This window comes from Cetorhinus maximus, chromosome 3 (assembly GCF_964194155.1).
Source record: "Cetorhinus maximus chromosome 3, sCetMax3.hap1.1, whole genome shotgun sequence".
In the NCBI taxonomy this organism is placed as follows: domain Eukaryota; kingdom Metazoa; phylum Chordata; class Chondrichthyes; order Lamniformes; family Cetorhinidae; genus Cetorhinus; species Cetorhinus maximus.
Window position 1 is genome coordinate 120218360 of NC_135881.1, and position 20862 is coordinate 120239221.

The window sequence follows — 20862 nt, forward strand, 5'->3', positions numbered from 1 at the left end:
TGACAGATCCCTCAAGCGACTGCTGGATGCCGTGGAGGCCGGCTGGGTTGTGCTCTACCCCAGCTCTGGCCGCAGGATGCGCAGCAAAGTCATCAACCTGGCTTGGGAGGCAGTGGCAGTGGTGGTCAGTGCAAACACCCTGCAGAGGACAGCACAATCAGTGCCGCAAAAGATGAATGATCTCCTCCGTTCTGCAGAGTAAGTCACTCTTTTCATCACTCCCAACTCACACTCACAAACCCATCACAGATCCGCAGGGCTCTCATTCACTGTCAGTGCAAGGGACATCACCATTCACTCTTTCACACACACCGTCATTGTCCTCAGCCCGTCCATGGGACCACTCACCACCCACACAGGCCAAGCATACTTATCATCTGGCATGGCAGGCGTCCTGATACACTCTCCCCATCTCTATCCATGCAGGACAAACTGGCTCACAACAGGAGGGAAAGGTCACAGAAAGGTGGAGGGATGCCGAAGATCAAAGCTCTGACAGAATTCAAAAACAGAGCCATCCAGCTGGCCGGTGATGACTGGGACCGGTCCTGTGCTGACGGTGAGATCGGTGCTCTCCTACCAAGTGAGGATCCGGCAGTGCAACATCCATCAGACAACCATGCCATGAGTGATGTGTCCTGTTTCATAGGCCACTGTCATGCACTAATTATCTCTCCACGTACATCTGCCAAACAGCCGGCAGAGTCCATGACCCAGGGCCTCCAATCAAGCTCCAAAGAAACCTCTGAAGAGGAATCTGAAGGCATCTTCCCTGAAGTCCTGTCACAGCGCTCACCCACACTCCCCACTAGCGCAGAGACACACATCTTGGTGGGATCTAGCTTTAGAGTAGCCTCAGGATCACAACCTGGTGAACACATCGCACTTTCTTATCAACAGCAGGTGGAGGCAGGGACTTCCCAGGTCCCTGGCACTCGGGGGACTGCTGGAGGCCAGAACTTTGCTAAGTCTGAGTTCAGATGACGAGACTCTGAACTCGGTCATGTCATAGTTGCTGGAGCTGCAAAAGCAAGCTCAGGAATATCAGGAAGGGATGTCCACTGCACTCCTCAGATTGCAAGGCACGATGGAGGAGCCCGTCCGTCTTCAGGCTGAGGTGATAGCGCTGGTATTGCAATGCACTGAGGTCAACACTGGCAGGATTGCGGTCGCCATGGAGACCTTTGTCCAGGACGTCACTCCTGCACTGCTGCACGGGCTTAACTCCATCACTGATGCCATAGTTGGGCCTCCAGCAGTGTGTACGTGAGAGGGCAGCTCGATCTCACTCCAGCTATCCCTTCTGCTCACATAGTCAACCAGGGGCCTTCAGGAACCCTTGGGGAGTAGGATCAGAAGGTACATACTCCAGGGCCATCCACCCAGGTGACTCTGGGAGTGACCGGCCCATCAAACTCCACTTTTCCTGTGACCTCCGCAGCTCCAGCTTCACAGGCTGAGGAGGGTGCCACTGCCACACAGCAGGACCCCGAAAGCAGGCCGGGGCCCACCAAGTCTTGACCCTCCAGAGGATGCCTGCCAAAGTCACCAGAGACAGGACGTCACAGTCAGCAGGCTGCCTCCACTTCTGCTGTGGATGTCCGGGAAGCAACAAAACGTCGCGGCAGGGTTAGGAAAGTTACGTAAATGTAGTTGCACAGCCTGGGCACGGATGTTGATCACTTGTATATACTGTTCAGTATTGTCAATAAACTCCTAAGAATTTCTCCCTGCCTATGGCTCCTTGTTCTGATGAATTGTGTTATTGTCACTCAGATGTGAAACCTTTCTGCACAAGATAAAAGGCAGGTGCCTCAGTCCAGGGCCTCTTCCCTGTGCTATGTGCAGCCTTCAGACCACAGTGATAGTCCAGCCTCACACTCCCTGGAAACATTACTGATGCCTGCACCTTGGCAGTGCTGGTTATTGCTGCCAGAATGTAATGGGCAGGCGTCACAGAGTTATCTCATTCTGTCTCTGTGCTCTCAGAATCTTTAAGGTGGGGCTGGCCCCCATCACACCAGCACCTGTGACCAATGATGCTGTGCACCAGCTCCTGAAGGGCTGAGGTGCTGAATGCGGATATAGCATCAGATGCGTCTAAAGTCCTATGGCTGAGTCTCTGAGATGGACCTGATCGTGGAGCGCAAGCGAGTTGCCCTCGTCCAGACAGGAGTCAGATATTCTAAGAGGCTATGTGAAGATCTATGGAGTGTACTCACTGCATGTCATCATCATACTACTGCAATCGAGCGACTATTAGGGCCTCCACTATATCTCCATGACAGGAGCATTCTCACAGAGGGTATTCGCACTGCCATAAGCCAGACTGGAGTCAAACGTTCACAACTGCGATGTGAGGATCTATGGGGACACCTCACTTCATGTCGTCATCATCCTCCACAAATCTGGCAGCTATGAGGGCCTCCCGAATGCACCTACCTCGTCTAGCCAGTGCGAGAGCCTCATCCCCGTCATCGCCACCACTGAGGACCCCCTCACCCTCATCCCCGTCGGCATCCTCCTCATCCAAGGAGACCTCCAGCCCCTCCATCTCCTCCTCAGCCAGCTCGTCTCCCCATTGGAGTGCAAGGTTGTAAAGGGCGCAGCAGATGACAACGATGCGTGGCACCCTCTGGATTGTATTATAGAGCTCCACCAGACCGGTCCAGGCACTGGAATGTTACTTTCAGCATCCCCAACGGTCCTCTCCACCAAGTTACGAGCTACTGCATGAACCTCATTATAGCGTCGCTCTGCTGCAGTCTGAGGCCGCCGCATGGGTGTCATCAGCTACGGTCTCTGTGGGTAGCCCTTGTCCCCAAGGAACCAACCCTGCAGTCTCTGTGGACCCTGGAAGACTGCAGGGATCTGCGACTGACTCAGGATGTAGGCATCGTGCACACTCCCTGGAAACCATGCACACACATCTGGACGCGCCGACCATCCATGGCTTGCTGTTGCTCCTGGGCAGTGTGTGGGAGAGTTCCTGCTGCCCCTTCTTCATGAGGTTGCTGCTCCTGCCTTTGCACAGCCAGGAGCCTCAGTCACTCTCTCCTCAGTCTTCTACACTCTCTGTCGGCCATCAGGCAAACAGCTAGGTCACCAAGATCCATGATCCCGATGTGGTCCTCCTGCAGCATGAAAGAGAGAGACGTGGTTATCATGACTGCACTTAGCACCTTTCCTAGCCCTGTGTGACCGTCCCTTAATGCTTCACAGAGAGTGCTGGTTACCCCTCGGATGGCCAGAGATGAGTGCACTGCAAGGCTGCCTGTCAACCTACGATATGGGAGAGGCAGGTCCCAAACGGGGATGCTGAGATTGCAAGGGGCTGTGAGCGCCTCCAGCAGTGACTGCTACATGGCCAGCGTTGGCGAGGAGATTGTACAACGTGTACAGTCCAACTGCTCCATCGGTTGAGCGGATGATCGTGACCTGCCTTCACGCCGTTATGAAGCAGGTTGCGCCATATTTTCCACACATGCCACCTATCACGCCCCCACCAGCGGGCTTGGAAAATTCCGCCCAACACCTGTGCATCTGAGGATGGAAGAGGGAAAAGCTAGTTGTGGTGCTTTGGAGGAGGTAGAGCAGTAATGCTCTGGAGAATATGTGAGAAAATTTTAGGAGAGAAGAGAAAGAAGTCAGGAGTGGAATTTTGGAGTGGGGAAGTAAGAATACTAACATTAATGTGGGGAAAGGGGGATCAAGAATATGGCCTACGTTAACTGGAGGGAAAGGAAGAAAGGATAGTGCCAACATTAACCTAGGGGTGGGGGTGGGGGTAGGGGTAGGGAAGGCAGCACATCTTTGAATTAACTGGGAGCAGTTGGTAAGTACTTTCATCTTGAAAGAAGAATGTCAATTTGAACAGGAAAGGGAAAGAAAACTTCCAGGTGGAGCTAAAGTGGGAGGAGGACAGAATGGGGGTAAACTTCCACTCTGATTCCTCATTCAGCTGCTTTGGTGAAAGAGCCACAGAAACCCTCAAAAAACGGTGTGGAAATTGAGCCTGAACATAATCGACTGGCTGAGGAGAGTGAATGTTTAGATGGCTTTTCAGGAATTGGTAGTCTGGTTGGGTTGGAAAATTCACCGGGGGCTGAATTTTCTGCCTGTCGGGCGGGCGGGCCTGGCCCAAACTCCGGCGGGCAAGGAGCCGATCCCTGCCGGAGAAGCAGGCCACGCCGCCATTTTACTTGGCGGACCAATTAAGGCCCGCCCAGCATGACGTCTGGCGGGAAGCACTATGCGCTTCCTGTGCGGGTTGGGGGGGGGAATTCCTTAAAAGCGAGAGTGCACTCTTATGCGCATGCGCATGCAAGAGCGCACATCTCCCTGAGGCTAAGTGCAGCCTCAGGGAGATTGCCTGGAGTTTGAGAACTATTAAAAATGGAAAAAAAAAACCCTTACATGTCCCCCTCATGTGACAATGTCACATGAGTTGGGACATGTTCATAATTTACACAATAACTTTATTAAAATTTTTATAACCCTGCATGAAACCTCATCCCGCCACTGGATGAGGTTTCATGTTTTCTCTATTTGCCACCGGGGCTCCTGGCCTGCTCACCAACCTTAAGGTTGGACGGGCAGGTCCTTTAATTGTTTAAATGATCCTGTCAATGGCCTCAATTGGCCATTGACAGGTCGGCGGGCCCGCAGCTGATTTTGCTGCTCCCCCGCCTTCCTGAAAATTTAAATGGGGAGGGATGACGTCGGGGGTTCCGCCTGACGTCATCCCGCATTGTTTTACGCATTGGCGAGCGGGTCCCGTCCCCTGCTCACCGACGGCAAAATTCTGCCCCGAGGGTGAAACTGATCTTGGATGGTGGTGGAAACGAATAGGCAGCCTGCTTTACACTCCACTCACAACCAGCACAAAGCAGCAGTTTCACAATCACTCAGTTTTTGATTTCTTCTTTGATTAACTGAGTCAATTGTGGAGTGTAAAATGTTTAAAACTAACAAATAAAAAACTACATATGACTCCTGTCTCATAATGCCCCTGAATGACCTCACCTCTTCTTCTCAGAGAACTAGGCTTTGTCAGTGTCATCACGTCTTGAGAAATGAAAACGTTGCTTCATATGGAGCTGGAAGAGTGAGTAGAGTACTAAGACTGTAATATTTAAAATAATTTCACTATTATTTTCAGGAAACATAAAGATGAAAAGAAAGTTGAAAAAGTACAATCAGTTAGCACTCTTCAGATGGTATGTATGTCTCTTTTAAAGAAATTTTCACTCCTCTGCAGTTTCAAGTTGAGATCTGCACACAAGACACAATATAAAACTGATTCAAATTTCATGAAGTGTTAACAGTTACAATATGGCCACGGCTTTTAGTCCTGGAGATAATGCTGCATGAATGTTGTTGTACAGGTGCTTAATGTGATTATGTGCAATCTTTGGCCCAATCTTCAAGGACAACATGACTTTCTCAAAATTAGTGTCCAGCTGTTATTTGACTGAGTATTTGAAAAGGAATTCTATGAAATTAACTTTTTTTTTATACAAGCAAAAGGTTTTCCTTCACTCAAAGGGTAAGGAATATGGGAACAGATCAGGCAATATCAACACAGGTTGGAGCAAATGGGTTGCTTCCATGTGGTAATCTCTATGTAAAAACCTGCTGATGGTTAAACATTGGGCGGAATCATCCCAGAATTGCACTGTGCGGTAGCGGGTATGAAAAAAGGACTTTTTACCCATAAGCCACGATGGCAGGTTTTCACATAGTATCGTCCCCTTCCTGTTTCATAAATTATGCCATCACGGGAAACATGCCGGATCGCTGATGGCAATCCTCCGATTGGCCAGCCATGCCATTTACTTGCCGCTTCTTTGTGCTAGGCACCATATCTAAAATGCAGCCATGTGTACAGTTCTCAATGCTTGCAATGCAGGACTGCTCCGGTGAAGACATGGACTTGAAAGCCAAGAGGAGTGTAGACCCCTGATTCAGTGACTCATCATCGGGATGCCTTCTGGACGCTGTGGAGACCCGTCGCAAAGTCATCTACCCGTGCTCTTACCACAGGAGGCCAATCAGTCTCACAACTCCAGCTTGGGAGGTGGTGGCAGAGGTGGGTCATTACCACTGCTGCACACAAGAGGTTGGTCATCCAGTGCAGAAAACAGATGAATGATCTCATCTGTGTTGCCAGGGTAAGCCAACCATCTCATCAATATCAACTTACCCACTCGCAAGCCCATCACACATTCACTGGTATCTCACTCACTGCCAACTCAAGGGACATCACCACTCGCTCTCACACACACCCTCACATTTCCATCTGGCCTCATCTCCTCTGGAGATAGCCGTCTGATCCCGCCCATAGCTCCACTCAGCACACACACGCATGCGTATCATTCTTCTCATTTGGCCTGGCATGCACCTTGCTCATACTCTCTCCATCTGTCTTTATGCAAGACAAGATTGCACACAATCAATAGGAGAGGTCCCAGACCAGGAGTGGAGTGCTGGACATCAAGGTCCTCACTCTGTTTGAGAGGTACGGGATGGAGCTGGTCGGATAGGACATCAATCGTTCCTGCGGCGAAGGTGAAGTCGGCGTCGAACACCCAAGTGAGTTCCTGCACAACATTATTTCTCTCTCAACACTACTCCTTGGTCGGACATTGGTCCTGCACTGCTGCACAGGCTGAACTCCATCGCAGACGCCAGAGTTGACCTCCAACAGGGGGGTGCGGGACAGTACATCGCACTCCAGCTTCCCATTCTCCTCAAGGAGTCAGCCAGGGGCCATGAGGCACCCATAAGGAGGAGGACCAGTAGCTGAACACCCTGGGGCCATCTACCCACGTGAATCCAGGATTGTCTGACTGATCCAAACTCCCTCTTTCTCTGACCCCCGCAGCTCTAGCTCCACAGGCTGAAGGGGGTGCAGCTGGCCCACAGCAGGACAGCCAGGCAGGCCAGGGCCCTCCAGGTCTTGACTCTCCAGATGATGCATGCCGAAGTCATCACTGCATGAAGGCGCTGCAGTAAGCAGGCTGCCTCCACCTCCACTGTGGATGTCGGGAGAGTGCCAAGACATAGCAGCAGGATTAGGAAGGTTAAGAAAATGTACTTGCAAAACATGGGTGTTAATCACTTGTACATAAGGTTCACTATTGTAAATAAACTCCCAAGAATGTCTCCTATATCGCTCCTTGTTCTGATGAGCAGTGTTCATGTCATTCTGATGTGAAACCTTGGTTCCTCCACAAGATAAAGGCAGGTGTCTCTGTCCAGGACCTCTTCCCTGTGCAGTGTGTAACCTTCAGACCAAAGTGATGGTCCAGCTTCACACTCACTGGAAACATTACTGATGCCTGCACCTCGATGGTGCTTGTCATTGCTGCCAGAATGTAGTGGGCAGGTGTCATCGAGTTCCATCATTCTCTCTGTTTGCTCTCAGCATCTTTGAGGTGGGGCTGGTGCCCCATCTCATCAACATCTGTGACCAGTGATGCTGTGTTCCTGAAGGGGCAGGTGCTGAAGGCTGACAAAGGATCAGGTGCATTTAAAGTTTCATGGCTATGACTCCATGATATGACCATGAGCACAAGCGAGTTGACCTCAGCCAGACAGGAGTCAGTCGTTCAGAAAGACAATGTGAAGATCTATGGAGTGTCCTCACTGCATGTTGTCATTATCCTCCTGGAATCTAGTGAGCATTAAGGCGTCTGCTGCATCTCCACGACATGAGCCAGAGCACTGAGGGTCTGTGCGCAGCCATCAACCACACAGGAGTCAAACGTTCACAGATGCAAGGTGAGGATGTCAGGACTGGCCTCATTGCATCGTCATCATCCTCCATGAATGTTGCAGCTATGAGAGCCTCCCGAGCACGCCTGCCTCATTTGGCCAATGCAATGGCCTCATTGTCGGCTTCCTCATCTTTGAGGACCTCATCACCGTCATCCCCTTCGACATCATCCTCCTCATCGGAGGATACGTGCAGCTCTTCCATCTTCTCTTCATGCAGGTCTTCCCCCCGTTGCAGTGCCAGGTTGTGTAGCGCACAGCAAGTTATGATGATGCACGACGCCCTCTGGGGACTGTATTGCAGAGCTCCACCGGACCTGTTGAGGCACTGGAACCTCATTTTCAAGATGTCTATCATTTCCTCCACCAAAGTCTGGGTTGCGACATGAGCCTTGTTTTACCGTCGCTCTGTTGCTGTCTGAGGCCACCATATAGGCATCATCAGCCACGCCCTGGTGGATAGCCCTTGTCCCTGAGGATCAAACCCTGCAGCCTCTGTGAACCCTGGAAGATGTTAGGGATCTGAGACATGCTAAGGATGTGGGAGTCGTGGCTGCTTTCTGGGAATTATGTGCAGACCTGTAGGATGCATTAGAGGTGATCACAGACCAGTTGAACATTCAGTGAATGGAAGCCCTTGCATGTGATGTAATTGACTGCCTGTAGCCATGAAGATCTGAGTGCTACGGGATTGCAGTCGGCGGCACCCTGCACCTGTGGGAAACTTGAGATCTGCACAAATCCCAGCGCTCTTGCTTTCTGGCTTTCCTGATCCCGGACAAAATGCACAAAGGTCTTCGTGAAGATGGCGTCCGTGACCTCCTGGAGACATTTGTAAGTGGGGGCTTGCGAGATCCCCCTCAAGTCACCTGTGGAGTCCTGGAAGGAGCCACTTTCGTAAATATTGAGCGCCACGGTCACTTTCACGGCCACTGGCAGTGGATGTCCTCCATGGTGCCAGATCCGGCAGCAGGTGGCATATGTGACCAGCCAGTTCCCTAGAGAGGCACAGTCTTCAGCGTCACTAGTTCTCAGTCATCTGCAAGAATGAGAAGCGCCGTCTATTGACCCTGGGTCTAGCAAAGCACCTAAGATTGACAGCTCACTGTGGCTCTTGAACTGCGTCGGTTAGCATATGTGCCCTAAGAACCTTTCTTGGTTAGGTCTGAAGGCCCCTACACACGCAGGAGAGTGCTGGCCACCACTTGGATGGCCAGTGTGCATTGTGTTTCATGGTTATCAACCACCCACCTCTGCCCCACTCCACCTGACCGATTGGCAGCAGCTTTGCCCATTGGACTGCATGCTGTGCTCTCAGCTCAGGCGCAGACTTCCTCCTAACTCACACTGCAAGGCTGTGCTCTTAGCTTGAACCATAATAGATACTGGTCCAAGCCTTAATAAAGACATTGAAAGGGGCTGTGAGCACCTCCACCAGTGACTGCACCATGGCCACCTTTCGCAAGGGGGTTGTACAACTTGCCCAGTCGGCCAATTGCTCTGCTGCCCCCTAAAATGCATATTAATTTGCCGTCCCTGCCTGTTCTTGAGCATTTGGTGGTACATTCATGATTTTGCATTGCTTGAGTGGTCAGAAAAGCTTCAGAGGCCCGACTCCAAGCGTGTCAATGGAGCTGCTGCTGAATGGTCTCAGTTGTGGAAGAAAGCTCACTTTTGATAAGCTTTTCCAAGTGCATGGCCACTTCCATCACCAACCCCCCTTGCCCTCACTCCACTTCCCCCAACCCCTGGCATGTGCTTGCATACTTCGTCCTGTCTGTGCTGTCTTGCCACCGCACCTCCTCCCCCACCCCGGCCTCTCCGGCACTGGAGCCCTTGCCCTGGCACCGCACTGAGCCAGTTGGGAAAAATAACTTGCCTTGTCCCCCAGCCCTCAGAATGCCTCTTCCTTGAACTCCTGTAGGCGATGCTTGCGAGCACTGTGCAAGATTGTGTGCACTCACTTCAGAGTTCCCCCTCAAAGTTCAGCTTGCCAGGTGCACACCTTTTAAGGGCAGTCATGAAGCACGCTGTTCTGAAGACACGAAAATGTGGGCAGTAATTTTGATGTTGGGGAGATGATTCCGGTGAGCAGGGCTTATAATGAGATGCTAAATTATTTAAATTAGGTTCCCAACGTGCAGCGGCAGGAAACATAGCCCATCATTGTTGGGTGGAGTGGATGATTGCATATGGCATAAAACCAATTTTTGGCCATTTCACCATACCGTCTGCTCATGCCCACCATGGCACCTGCTGCCAACAGGATGGGATGATTTTGCCCATTGTAACACTACTGTTCACCTAATATAAGTTAATTTCACACTCAGGGCATTGGTATTTACAAAGTTGCATAGAGTTACATAGGCCTTGCTGTTTAAAACTCCCTCTCCCATGTTTACTAACCCTAAAAATGTCCAAGTGGCAGATTTTGTGCCATGTGAGTGCTCCATCTTGGAAAGATGAGTCACTCCCTTAACGTATTTAAAATCAGGCTACCACCATGCAATTGGCTCAGGAAACCTTGCAGTGAAAGTGAGGCAGGAGTTGCCAGGTCCTGAAAATAAGTAATTTAACAGTTTTCCTTTTGAACCAGGAGGAGCAGGAGATTTAACACCCACCCTCCAACCTCACCCCCATCCATGCCAGGCCTCTCAAGACAACCTTCTTTGTTGGGGCCCCTCTCTAGCCCTTATCATGATCACCAATCCTAATCCTGATGGCTTTTTTGTCCCCGCCATCTTGTTATCACGACCAAATCCACCTCACTGCCCCTTCAAGTCTAAACTGCAATCTGGCTTCACCCAAACTCCTGTAAACTATCCCCAAAGGAGCATTGCTGCGACCTCATCCTGCTGGTTTTCATACCCACCAGCCAATCAGTCTGTCCATTTGGCCAGATGTCTGGTGGTCACCAATGAAACAATGATGCTGAGGTCTTGCTGTTAGATTCAGCAGGGCCTGCACCTCTCTGGCCTTGCTAGGTTTTTTGGCCGCTTTCAGCCTCTCACTCTCCCTTCTCATAAATATCAGGACCACACAGTTTGCAGCACTGAAAGATGTCTTTCGGCCCAACTAGTTTATACTGACATTTAAGGTGCATTCAAGACTCCTGTCGCCCTTCTTTCTATATTCCTATCAATATATCCTTCAATTGTTTTCTCCCTTATATGATTATCTAGTTTCCCCTTAAATGCATTGAGTTGGTGAAGAGTTAACAAAGCCACTTTTTGGAATAAGAAATAGATAGGCATACCTTAAAAAAGATTATTGTAACTCAATGTAAGTCACAACATTACCCAAATTTTAAGATTGTAATCTTTGATAATTTTATAGACCATGCTACTTCATAGATTAGAATGTTTTCTGAATGTCAAGAAACCAGGAACTGTTGACAAGCCAAGAGATTTTGGGGTCCAAGTACAAAGATCATTAATGGCTTGTGGACAGGTAGAAAACATATTTAAAAGGCTAATGACATGTTGGTCTTTATTTTAAGAGGCTTGGAAAACAGAAGGGTGCAAGTAATATTACAGCTGTACTGAGATTTGGTTTGATGTCTTATGGAATACTGCATTTAGTTCTGAACACTGGATCTCAGGAAGGATTGGCCCCGGAGGGGGAGCAGCACAGATTGATCAGAATGGTACTGAGGCTAAAAGGATTAAATTATGAGGACTGGTAACATTAGCCACGTTTATATACTTTTGAATATAAAAGATTAAGGAATAATCTAATTGAGGTGTTTAAAATGATCTAAGGAGTTGATGGAGTAGAAAGTTATAAAAAGAGATAGTTTCCCCTGATGGGGGAATCCAGAATAAGTCAGTATAATCTTAACATTAAAGCTAGGCTCTTTAGGGATGATGGCAAAAGACACTTTTTCACAAAGGGTAGTGGAAATTTGGATCTCTCCCCCAAAAAAAGTTATTGAGGCTAAGTCAATTGAAAATTTCAGAACTGAGATTGATAGCCTTTTGTTAGGCAAGGGTGTAATTACATAATTCATAGAAACCTTCCCAAGTAATCGCAGAAGGTGCAACACCTGTCCCCTTACTTCCTCCTTCCTCACTGTTCAAGGCCCCAAACACTCTTTTCAGGTGAAGCAGTGCTTCACTTGCACCTCCTTCAATTTGGTCTGCTGTATACGCTGCTCCCAGTGTGATCTTCTCTACGCTGGGGAGACTAAACACAGACTGGGTGCCCGCTTTGCCCAGACCTTCCTGTTGCTTGCCGTTTCAACACATCATCCTGCTCTCATGTCCATCCTTGGCCTGCTACAATGTTTCAGTGAAGCCCAACACAAACTGGAGGAACAGCACCTCATCTTCTGATTAGGAACTTTACAACCTTCTGGACCTAACATTGAGTTCAACAACTTCAGACCATGAACTCTTGCCTCCATCATGACCACTTTTTTAATCCAATTTTTATTTATTTACTTATTTATTTGGTTGTTTATTTATTAATTATGTGATGTTATTCTTTTATTTATTTTAATTTTTCAAATCCCTTTCCCCCTCCACTCCCCCACAGGGCCGCCTGTCACCTGTTTGTATATTGTGCTTTCATCGAGCACTGACCCTTGTTCTGCTATTAACACTGCTATTTTACCTTTATGCCACCATTAGCACCTTCTTTACTTGTTACTGTGACCATTAACTCTCCCTTTGTCTTGTGTCCATTACATCTTTGCCAATCTCTCCCTAGCTGTCACCTATCCCTCACCTTCTATTTTGCTCCATTTGCTCCACTCCCTCATAAACAGTATAAAATCCATCACACTGCATTTCTACTTCTCTTTAGCTCTGAAGTAGAGACATATGGACTCAAAACGTTAACTCTGTTTCTCTCTCCACAGGTGCTGCTGCCAGACCTGCTGAATTTTACCATCATTTTCTGTTTTTATTTATTATAATAACACACCGCTGTTGTTGGGCTCTTCACTGAGGGATGTTCACAATTCTGACCCAGTCAACAAAAGAGCAATGTTATCTCTTTTAAATTCATTTTACCAACCAGTATTAGAAAGAAGCCAAAAAAATCAAAAGAAATATCGATTCATACTTCTAGCACATTAGCAATATAGCACAATCACAACCTTGTTGCAGTGACTGCCAATTATTTGACATTTCCAATTCACTTAAATAAAATAACTCGGAGATAGAGCAGTAAGGAAGCCGTAGAGTATTGACATCCTCCTTGCACGCTATTTGCTGCAATATGTGCACCCATAATCTTTGAGTATTTAATGTTGTTCATTTTCATAGACCTTGAATATGGGAAAATTGAGAACTCATCTATTTGTACATCTCTTAGTTTCGTTTTGCAGATGGTCTGGACATTTTACTGATGGTAGTTGGAATTATAGCTGCTGTGGTTCATGGAATGTGTGTTCCACTATTGTCGATTGTTTTTGGTGATATGACAAATGGATTTATATGCAAGGCCCAGTCTGCCAATGTATCATGTAAGTAACCTGTACTTTTTGTAAAGATTTTTATAGCAGTGTATTTTTCTTTATAATACTGTCTATTTTATTGTTGATGAGAGTACAGATAATTGAAGGGGACTAAGCTCGGTAGTTGAAAACCCCTGATCAAATGTTACAAATATCTGGAGGCAGCATGTATTACACTAACTTACTGATTAGATCATTTTAAGAACCATAGAAGCATAGAAAAGATTTGGTGCGAAAGAGACCATTTCGACCATCATGTCTGCACCGGCCAAAAATGAGGAAAAAGAAACTGCCGCTCATTTTTAATCCCGCTTTCCAGCACCTGGTCCGTAGCCTTGCAGGTCACAGCACTTCAATGCAGATCCAGGTACCTTTTAAATGAGTTGAGCGTTTCAGCCTCAACCACCAATTTAGGAGTGAATTCCAGACGCCCACCATCCTCTGGGTGAAAAAGTTTTTCCCCATGTCCCCTCTAATCTTTTTACCATTCACCTTAAATCTATGCCCCCTGGTAATTTACCCCTCAGCTAGGGGAAACAGGTCTTTCCTGTCTAGCCTATCTAGGCCCCTTCATAATTTTGTACACCACAATTAGGTCACCCCTCAGCTTCCTCTGTTCTAAGGAAAACAATCCTAGCCTATCCAATCTTTCCTCAAAGCTGCAATTTTCAAGCCCTGGCAACATTCTTGAAATCTCCTCTGTAACTCCCTCCAGAGCAATTATGTCCTTCCTGTAATGTGGTGACCAGATCTGTACACAAAATTCCAGCTGTGGCCTAACCAACATTTCATACAGTTTCATTATTAGACCCCTGCTTTTGTATTCAATACCTCATCAACAAAGGAAAGCATTCCATATGCTTTCTTGACCACCTTATTCACCTGTCCTGCCACCTTCAAGGACCTGTGGACATGCACTCCAAGGTCTCTCACTTCCTCAACCCCTCTCAATATCCTCCTGTTTATTGAGACTTCCTTTGCTTTGTTTGCCCTCCTCAAATGCATTACTTCACACTTTTCCGGACTGAATTTCATTTGCCACTTCTCTGCCCACTTAACCAAACCATTGATAAATGATATCATTCTGGAGTTGACAGCTATCTTCTTCACTATCAACTACACAGCCAATTTTTGTGCCATCTGCAAATTTCCCAATCATGCCTCCCACATTTAAGTCCAAATCATTAATATATACAACAAACAGCAAGGGCCCTGATATTGAAACCTATGGAATGCCACTGGAAACCACTTTCCAACTGTAAAAACATCCATCCTTTGTTTCCTGTCACTAAGCCAATTTTGGATCCAATTCGCCACCTTCCCCTGTATCCCATGGGATCTCACTTTTTTGACCAATCTGTCATGTGGGGCCAGATAAGTTGGTGATTTTGATTTGATTCAAATATTCAGGGACCACAATTGCACATTAGGAAGCTGGGAATGAAAATGGAATTTGGCTAAGACTTTTTACACCAAATAGTTCTGTGAATAAGTTACCAAGAAAGATCATCAAAGTGGGCAGCATAATTGAATCTAACAGACTATTAGGTGCATTTCTGGGAAGAGGAGTGATATAGTGGGTAGGTAGAGTTAGTCTATCAAAAAGGGACAAGTTTAATGACTTTTTCCTGTTCTGAACAATTCTATACTTGAATTTGTCACTTTCAACTGGTAAAATAGTATATTGAAATGGAGCGTCAGACATCAGGCTCATTCCGCAGAAAGTGGGCCTTTTAAAAAAAAATCACAGAGGGAAACCCAGATATTTTGGAGGGCAGAGAGTTATTTCCATTTTAATGTTGTTTAAAAACGATTATTATGATATTGTAGGGCAACCTTAATCATTAATTCATTTTGATAAGTTATGAAGGCTATAAAATGCATTGTATGTACCAAATGTCACTTGTTTCGGACTAATGCCACATTACTTATGGAGCAGCATGAAGTTGTTATGAAAGATGTTTTATACAATAAAGATTAATGGGTGGTCAGAGGGGTGTGTCGGCGGTGGGGGGGGGGGGGGGGGGCGCGTTGGGGGTTAGTCGCAGGGTAGTGGGAGGGAGATAGTCAGGGGGGTGCAGGTGTCGGGGGATAGTCAGGGCATGGGGGATAGTCGGATGGGTGGGCAATAGTTGGGGTGTTTGGGGGTAGTCAGGGGATAGCTGGGGGTTGTGGGGTTAGTAGTCGGGGAATCAGAGAGTAGTTGGGAGTGGGGGGATTCATGGGGTTGGGAGAGGAGTCAGGTTGTCAGGGGTGTAGGTGAGGGGTGAGAGGTTAGTTGGGAGTGGGGGGAGTGGGGCTAGCTGGGGGTTGGGGGCAGTCGGGGGATCCAACAGGGCATCAGGAGGGGTCAGTACCATAGTTGCCCAGGAGTTAGAACTGCTTTTAATCCTTCTAACCTTTCCTGGATAACTATTCTGCTAAGAGACTCGAACTATCCAAAGTCTCCAACATTAAATCTGAGTTTCGGAGGGTTCCAGACACAGGGTAACTACCCAACAGAAGCTGAAACTTCCCAGGCAATTCCCGTGCAGTACTTGAATGGGGGCTTCTGATAGTTCTGCCAGTGCATCTTATGCGGTCCCTCCAGGGTACAACCTTCTGGAGAATGGAAGATCTGGGCCAATGTGAAGTTGTTACAAAAGATATTTTATACAATAAAGATTGGATTAAATTTCAACCAGTTACAATATTGACAATGCATTCTATGCCTGGCAGTAAACGCATGTTTTCGACACCTTGCTCAGTAGCAAAGTGCAGCTTCAGCTACATTTCATGGAGTAATAATAAAAAGTGATTCATCACATTTTGGAACGATAGATCTGATGTTCCTTCTTAACTTAAATGCCCTTTACCAAGTCATGCTTTCGCATTTCAGTCAGATAGTAGGAGTTAGAAACCTTTACTTATAAAAAGAATGATTAACTTTCCCTAGCCTTGAATGTCTTATCCTCTAACACCCTCTCCTAACCTTTTGTCCTAACTTGGTTCTATGCTTAGCCCTTTCTTAGGCTTCAGTCTACCTTGAGTCTTACTGCAACCTTGTTGGCCCATGACCTGTAACTCTGAATTTTAGTATGCAACTGTAGCCTAGTTCTGTTAATCTATGAAATCTGCAGGTATGTTAACAACTTTGTTTTCTGAAGAATGCACTGGTCTCTGCTTTAAGTAGATAAGATCACAGGGCAACTATGGGAAAAGGACACCATTGGCTTATCTTAATTCATCCATAAAGAAACATCCTAGTCACCCATTTGCACACCCAATTGTTTCTTAAATGATTTTCAGGTATCTTCTTGCACTATTTCATCTGAATCATTATTCCACCATTTCTTTTTTAAGCATATTGTTCCCTTGGCGTATGGTGGGGAAGTGGAGGAAGGATTTGTGGGCTGACTATTAGCCCATTGAATCAGGTCATGAATACTTTTTCCATGGTCAACAAGTCCTGATAGGGACTTGAACTTAGAGCTTCTGCTCCAGAGGTTGGGATGCTACCACTGCACCATAAGACCTCCTATTCCACACGTTGATCACTTTATATGAAGAATTTCCTGATTTTGGTCCTAAATTTACACTTTAATAGTTTGAGCCTGGGTCCCTTTTTCCTATTCTCACAATTTATTTGAAAATAATATTTAGTGTTTACCCCTGACATTGGGAATCACCCTCATCCTCTCCACCTGACCTCCAGTGCTTGAATGATTATCTTGTGTCTTGGTGACCAGAATACACAATTGATGCAACCTAACCAGAGTTTGACTGCAAACCGACCTATATTCAGCTGTTTTAGCTAAGTACATAAGTCTATGGAATCTGGTAAATTATTAAAAACTCAGTGTACAGAGCTTCACTTCACTGAGCTGAAACATTGTGGTGAATTTTGCAGGGTGGGGATGTGAGGAGTGGTGGGTTGATGACAAACTGTTAGTGTTCACTGTCATTACCTCTCTGAAACTGACTGCAACTTTAGAATTTCAGATAGACGCAGATTAGCGTGGAAACCTGTCATCCAGCGCCCCTACACTGTGCAGCCCTCCCAGATCCAGTAAACATTGAAATCAATGAGAATTTCAACTTTCCCACTCCAACATTGCCCTTTGAAACCCCTTAAAAAGCTTCACCTTGCTCCATCAGGTGTAACTGTTTTTTTTTAAACTCTTATATGATTAATAACATTTGATGAACAACAGAACTGGCCCTGGTGAAATTTGCACCATAGAGATTGTTAGGTCTCTCAATGATATTTCAAGCTTCCTTCTTTTACCACTGACCACAATTAACCACATCAGCAGCTGTTGTAGCTTCAGTCTCCACATAACCTGCACAAACTGTGAATTTAAACTGCTGGCTACACAAAGACACTGCTTTTCAGTATCTATATTATACTTTATGCAGCATATCGCTTTGCAAATCCTAGGCACATCTGAACTCAGCTGCTCACATATTTGACAATAATAATTCACATCTCAAATCCTAAGCTGGACGGTTGAGCTGAAGTTCTCTGTAGGGGTGCTGTCTTTTACACTTAGACATTCAATTGCAATTTTAACACATCCACCCCCTCCCCCACAGTGAGAAATGGAGAATAGGCGTTAAAATGGTGGCGAGATGCTACCGACTGCCAATTATCTCAGGTTTTGTGTCTCCCATCATTTCAACTCCTGCGTTTTTGGGAGTATCAAGATCGTATGCCACATGCAGGCAAGAGCCTAAATGTTGGACTTTACTACATTCAAGGTGAAAGTCACACACCATCCTAAATATATCACCGTTCCTTCATTGTCACTGCGTCAAACTCCTGGAGTCCCCTCCCTAACAGCACTGTGGGTGTACCTACACCTAATGGAGCAGTTCTAGGAGGCCCACCACCATATCCTCAAGGACAATTCGGGATGAGCAATAAATGCTGGCTTTTGAGAGTGACACCAACAACTCTTGGATAAATAATAATAAAAATGTTGTCATTTGCTGACATGACTCGGGCCTTGAAACTATCATTACTGGGATGAAGCTCACACATAGTTCTGAGGCTGAGAAAGCAGGATCAGGGTTAGAAGAGGCCAAGCTAAGTTAACTTTTATATTTGCTTTTTAAGGTTTCTTTTTGGTGCAGGAGTTCCCCTTCTGGCATCTTTTCCTTCTCCCCACCCAACTTATCTCCTTGTGGATAGTTTCCTTGGTTCCCTGGCAATGGCCTACAGCCATGCAGTTTCCTACTGTGTCTCCTCCCTCCATATCATGTGCAGTGGCTTTGCATGGGACCTGGGAGTGATATTGGCTGAGCCATTGGCACTTCCATTTGGCTCTAGTTAACCACTTAACGCTCCCACCCTAGGTTAAACTTGGGACTACAGCCACTACGACTCTCTGGCCAGAATTTATGCACCCTTGGCTCCCCGACAACACACCCTGGTGGGGGTGAAATTGCATGGACAGGATTACCTCCAGGTTCTCGCCCGCCCTGACCTCCGAGAGATTTTACGCTAGGACGGGCAGGGCCTTGGATGGGAAGCCCACCCTTGCTCCCATTAAGGCCCTTATGTGGCCACTTAAGAGCCGTTTCCCGTCCAGCCTCAATTTTTAGGCTGGTGGGCGGATGGCAAATCAGGGGCGAAGGCCGAAAATAAAGATAATTGGATCTTGTGGGGCAAGGGTGTCGGGGGTGCCTTCATCAGAAGCCCACTTCTGAGTGGGGGCACCCTCTCCTTAAAGCCCAGTGACCTATGGAGCTCTCATCCCTCCAGGACCCCGATCACCTCCCTCGTGACCCCCGCTTCCCCCCCCGCGGCGTTCCCTACTTACCTTGTCCTCCGGCTCCCGGGGTTTAATGCCAGGCAGCTCCCTGCAGTTCCTCTTCCAGCCACTGCAGCGCTGTGCCTGGAGGGACTGGAGAGCTGCCAGCTAATCTGATTGGCTGTTAGCTCTTCAAGACGGGACTTCTTCCCTGAGTGAGGGGAGTCGTGCCTTATGCCAATCAACGCTCGTTAAAGCGTAATATGGCACTGGGGTAGCTGGAGTCGGTGGGGTTGTTTTCCCTGCTGACTCTTCAGGTGGCGGGGGCCGAGCCTCTGCCATCCTGAAAATTCAGGCCTGTTTTTTTTAATTCCTATTCCAAACTGCAATTCTAACAACAACTGCTGTAAGGGGTAGCCAGGCATGCATTCTAATTGCTCAGCATTTTGAGTTTCTGTGTCTCAGTGGATGACCCTTTAAACAGCACTTGTGCATGACTATTAACAGGCTTAATTATGTTTTTTGAAAAAAAAGGCAGAAGGCCCTTTCCTATCCAAGACATATAAAGTCTATAGGTGGAATTTTACGCTCCCACCAGCAGCAGGAATCATGGTGGGCAGGCGTGATGAAAATTTGGCGTGATCGAAAAAGTCAGGTTCCCGCCGGTAGGAAATTCGTTTGGAATTTTGTTCTCCCGACTTTGCTGGTGGGTTAAAGGTGATTAATGTCAGGAACCATATTTGCATCTCATGAATGCTGGACAGGGCAAGCAAGCTTACAAGGGAAGGGTGGGGCGAGTGCTCAGGGCAGGTGTGGAAGAATGTCAGAGGAAGGGAGAGGGGAAGAATGCTCTTGGAAGTGCAGAGTATCTTAGGGCAGGGTCAGTGGTGTCCACAGTGGGGTACTGCGGGAAGCATTCAAGGTACTGGTGACAGGAGGGAACAGTCACAGTAAGAGTGGGGAGTGGGATGGTGTGAGAGTCTGGTAGATGAAGGTCTCATTGGGTGGGTCATGGAGGGGGACAAGACAGATAGGTCAGGTAATGGGTGGCGGCAGGGTCAAGGTGGGCATGGAGATGGTAGCGGGTGTTGTCACTGAAGGAAGAAAGGCATGTAGAAGTGGATCATGATAAGGTTCCGGGTGTTAGAGAGAGGTTCAAGAATGACAGAGAGGAGAGGAATGGTGATATTGGGTGGGTCTTTGGTGATGGGGGCGAGTTGGTGGGTAACAGAGGGAGGGTAGAAAGTGGTGGAGTGAGTTTGAAAGGTGATGTGCACCGTTTTTCCAAGCTGACCTTGACCATGCAGTTAGACAGTGAGATCCCTCGAATTGGGAGGAGGGTCTTTTCAGATGGGTGGAGTTCAAGGTCAGCACAAGTGGCCAACTAAAGGGATGCTCTGATAATTGAGACAAATGGGCGTCAAAGGTGATCAGTTGTGTTCTCCTGTCTATGGTTAAGCCCGCATTGCAGCGAGTTTGTTCCGACTCATGGGTCACAAAACGTTAAGATCCCAGCAAGGTGTAGTGCTGCCGTTCATTCTGTGCCATTTACCATCAGTTGCAATCAGAAGCCGGGATGAAGGGAGGGAAGATGTCAATGCTTCCAAGGGGCATGGCTGGTAGAGGGGAGCCAGATCATGACCCCAAACCTCCACCCTCCTGGGTGAATGGTCATGGCTGACAAGGGCTAATGCGGTTAGCCTTTCAATGCTGCCAAGGCAATGGTCTCTCTATAGAGTTTTGAGGGTAGTGGAGACAAGTGGAAAATGTCAGTATGATGCTTCTTGCACATGGCTCTCATTACTCTGATCAAAGAGCAATGTCTTCATGCGCATTCATGCATGAACAGGAGTAACACTCATCTCATCCTCCAGGATGTCCTCTACC

General features: G+C 47.4%; 1 protein-coding gene across 1 annotated transcript in view; it reads left to right on the forward strand.

Annotated features, from left to right (window-relative positions):
- LOC144678868 (ATP-dependent translocase ABCB1-like) overlaps positions 1 to 20862 on the forward strand; it is a 146840-nt gene that overhangs the window by 3549 nt on the left and 122429 nt on the right. Inside the window, exons 3-4 of the mRNA XM_078538864.1 lie at positions 5162 to 5219; positions 13099 to 13249. Coding sequence (XP_078394990.1) covers positions 5162 to 5219; positions 13099 to 13249 — 209 coding nt within the window. The remainder of the gene's footprint in view (positions 1 to 5161; positions 5220 to 13098; positions 13250 to 20862) is intronic.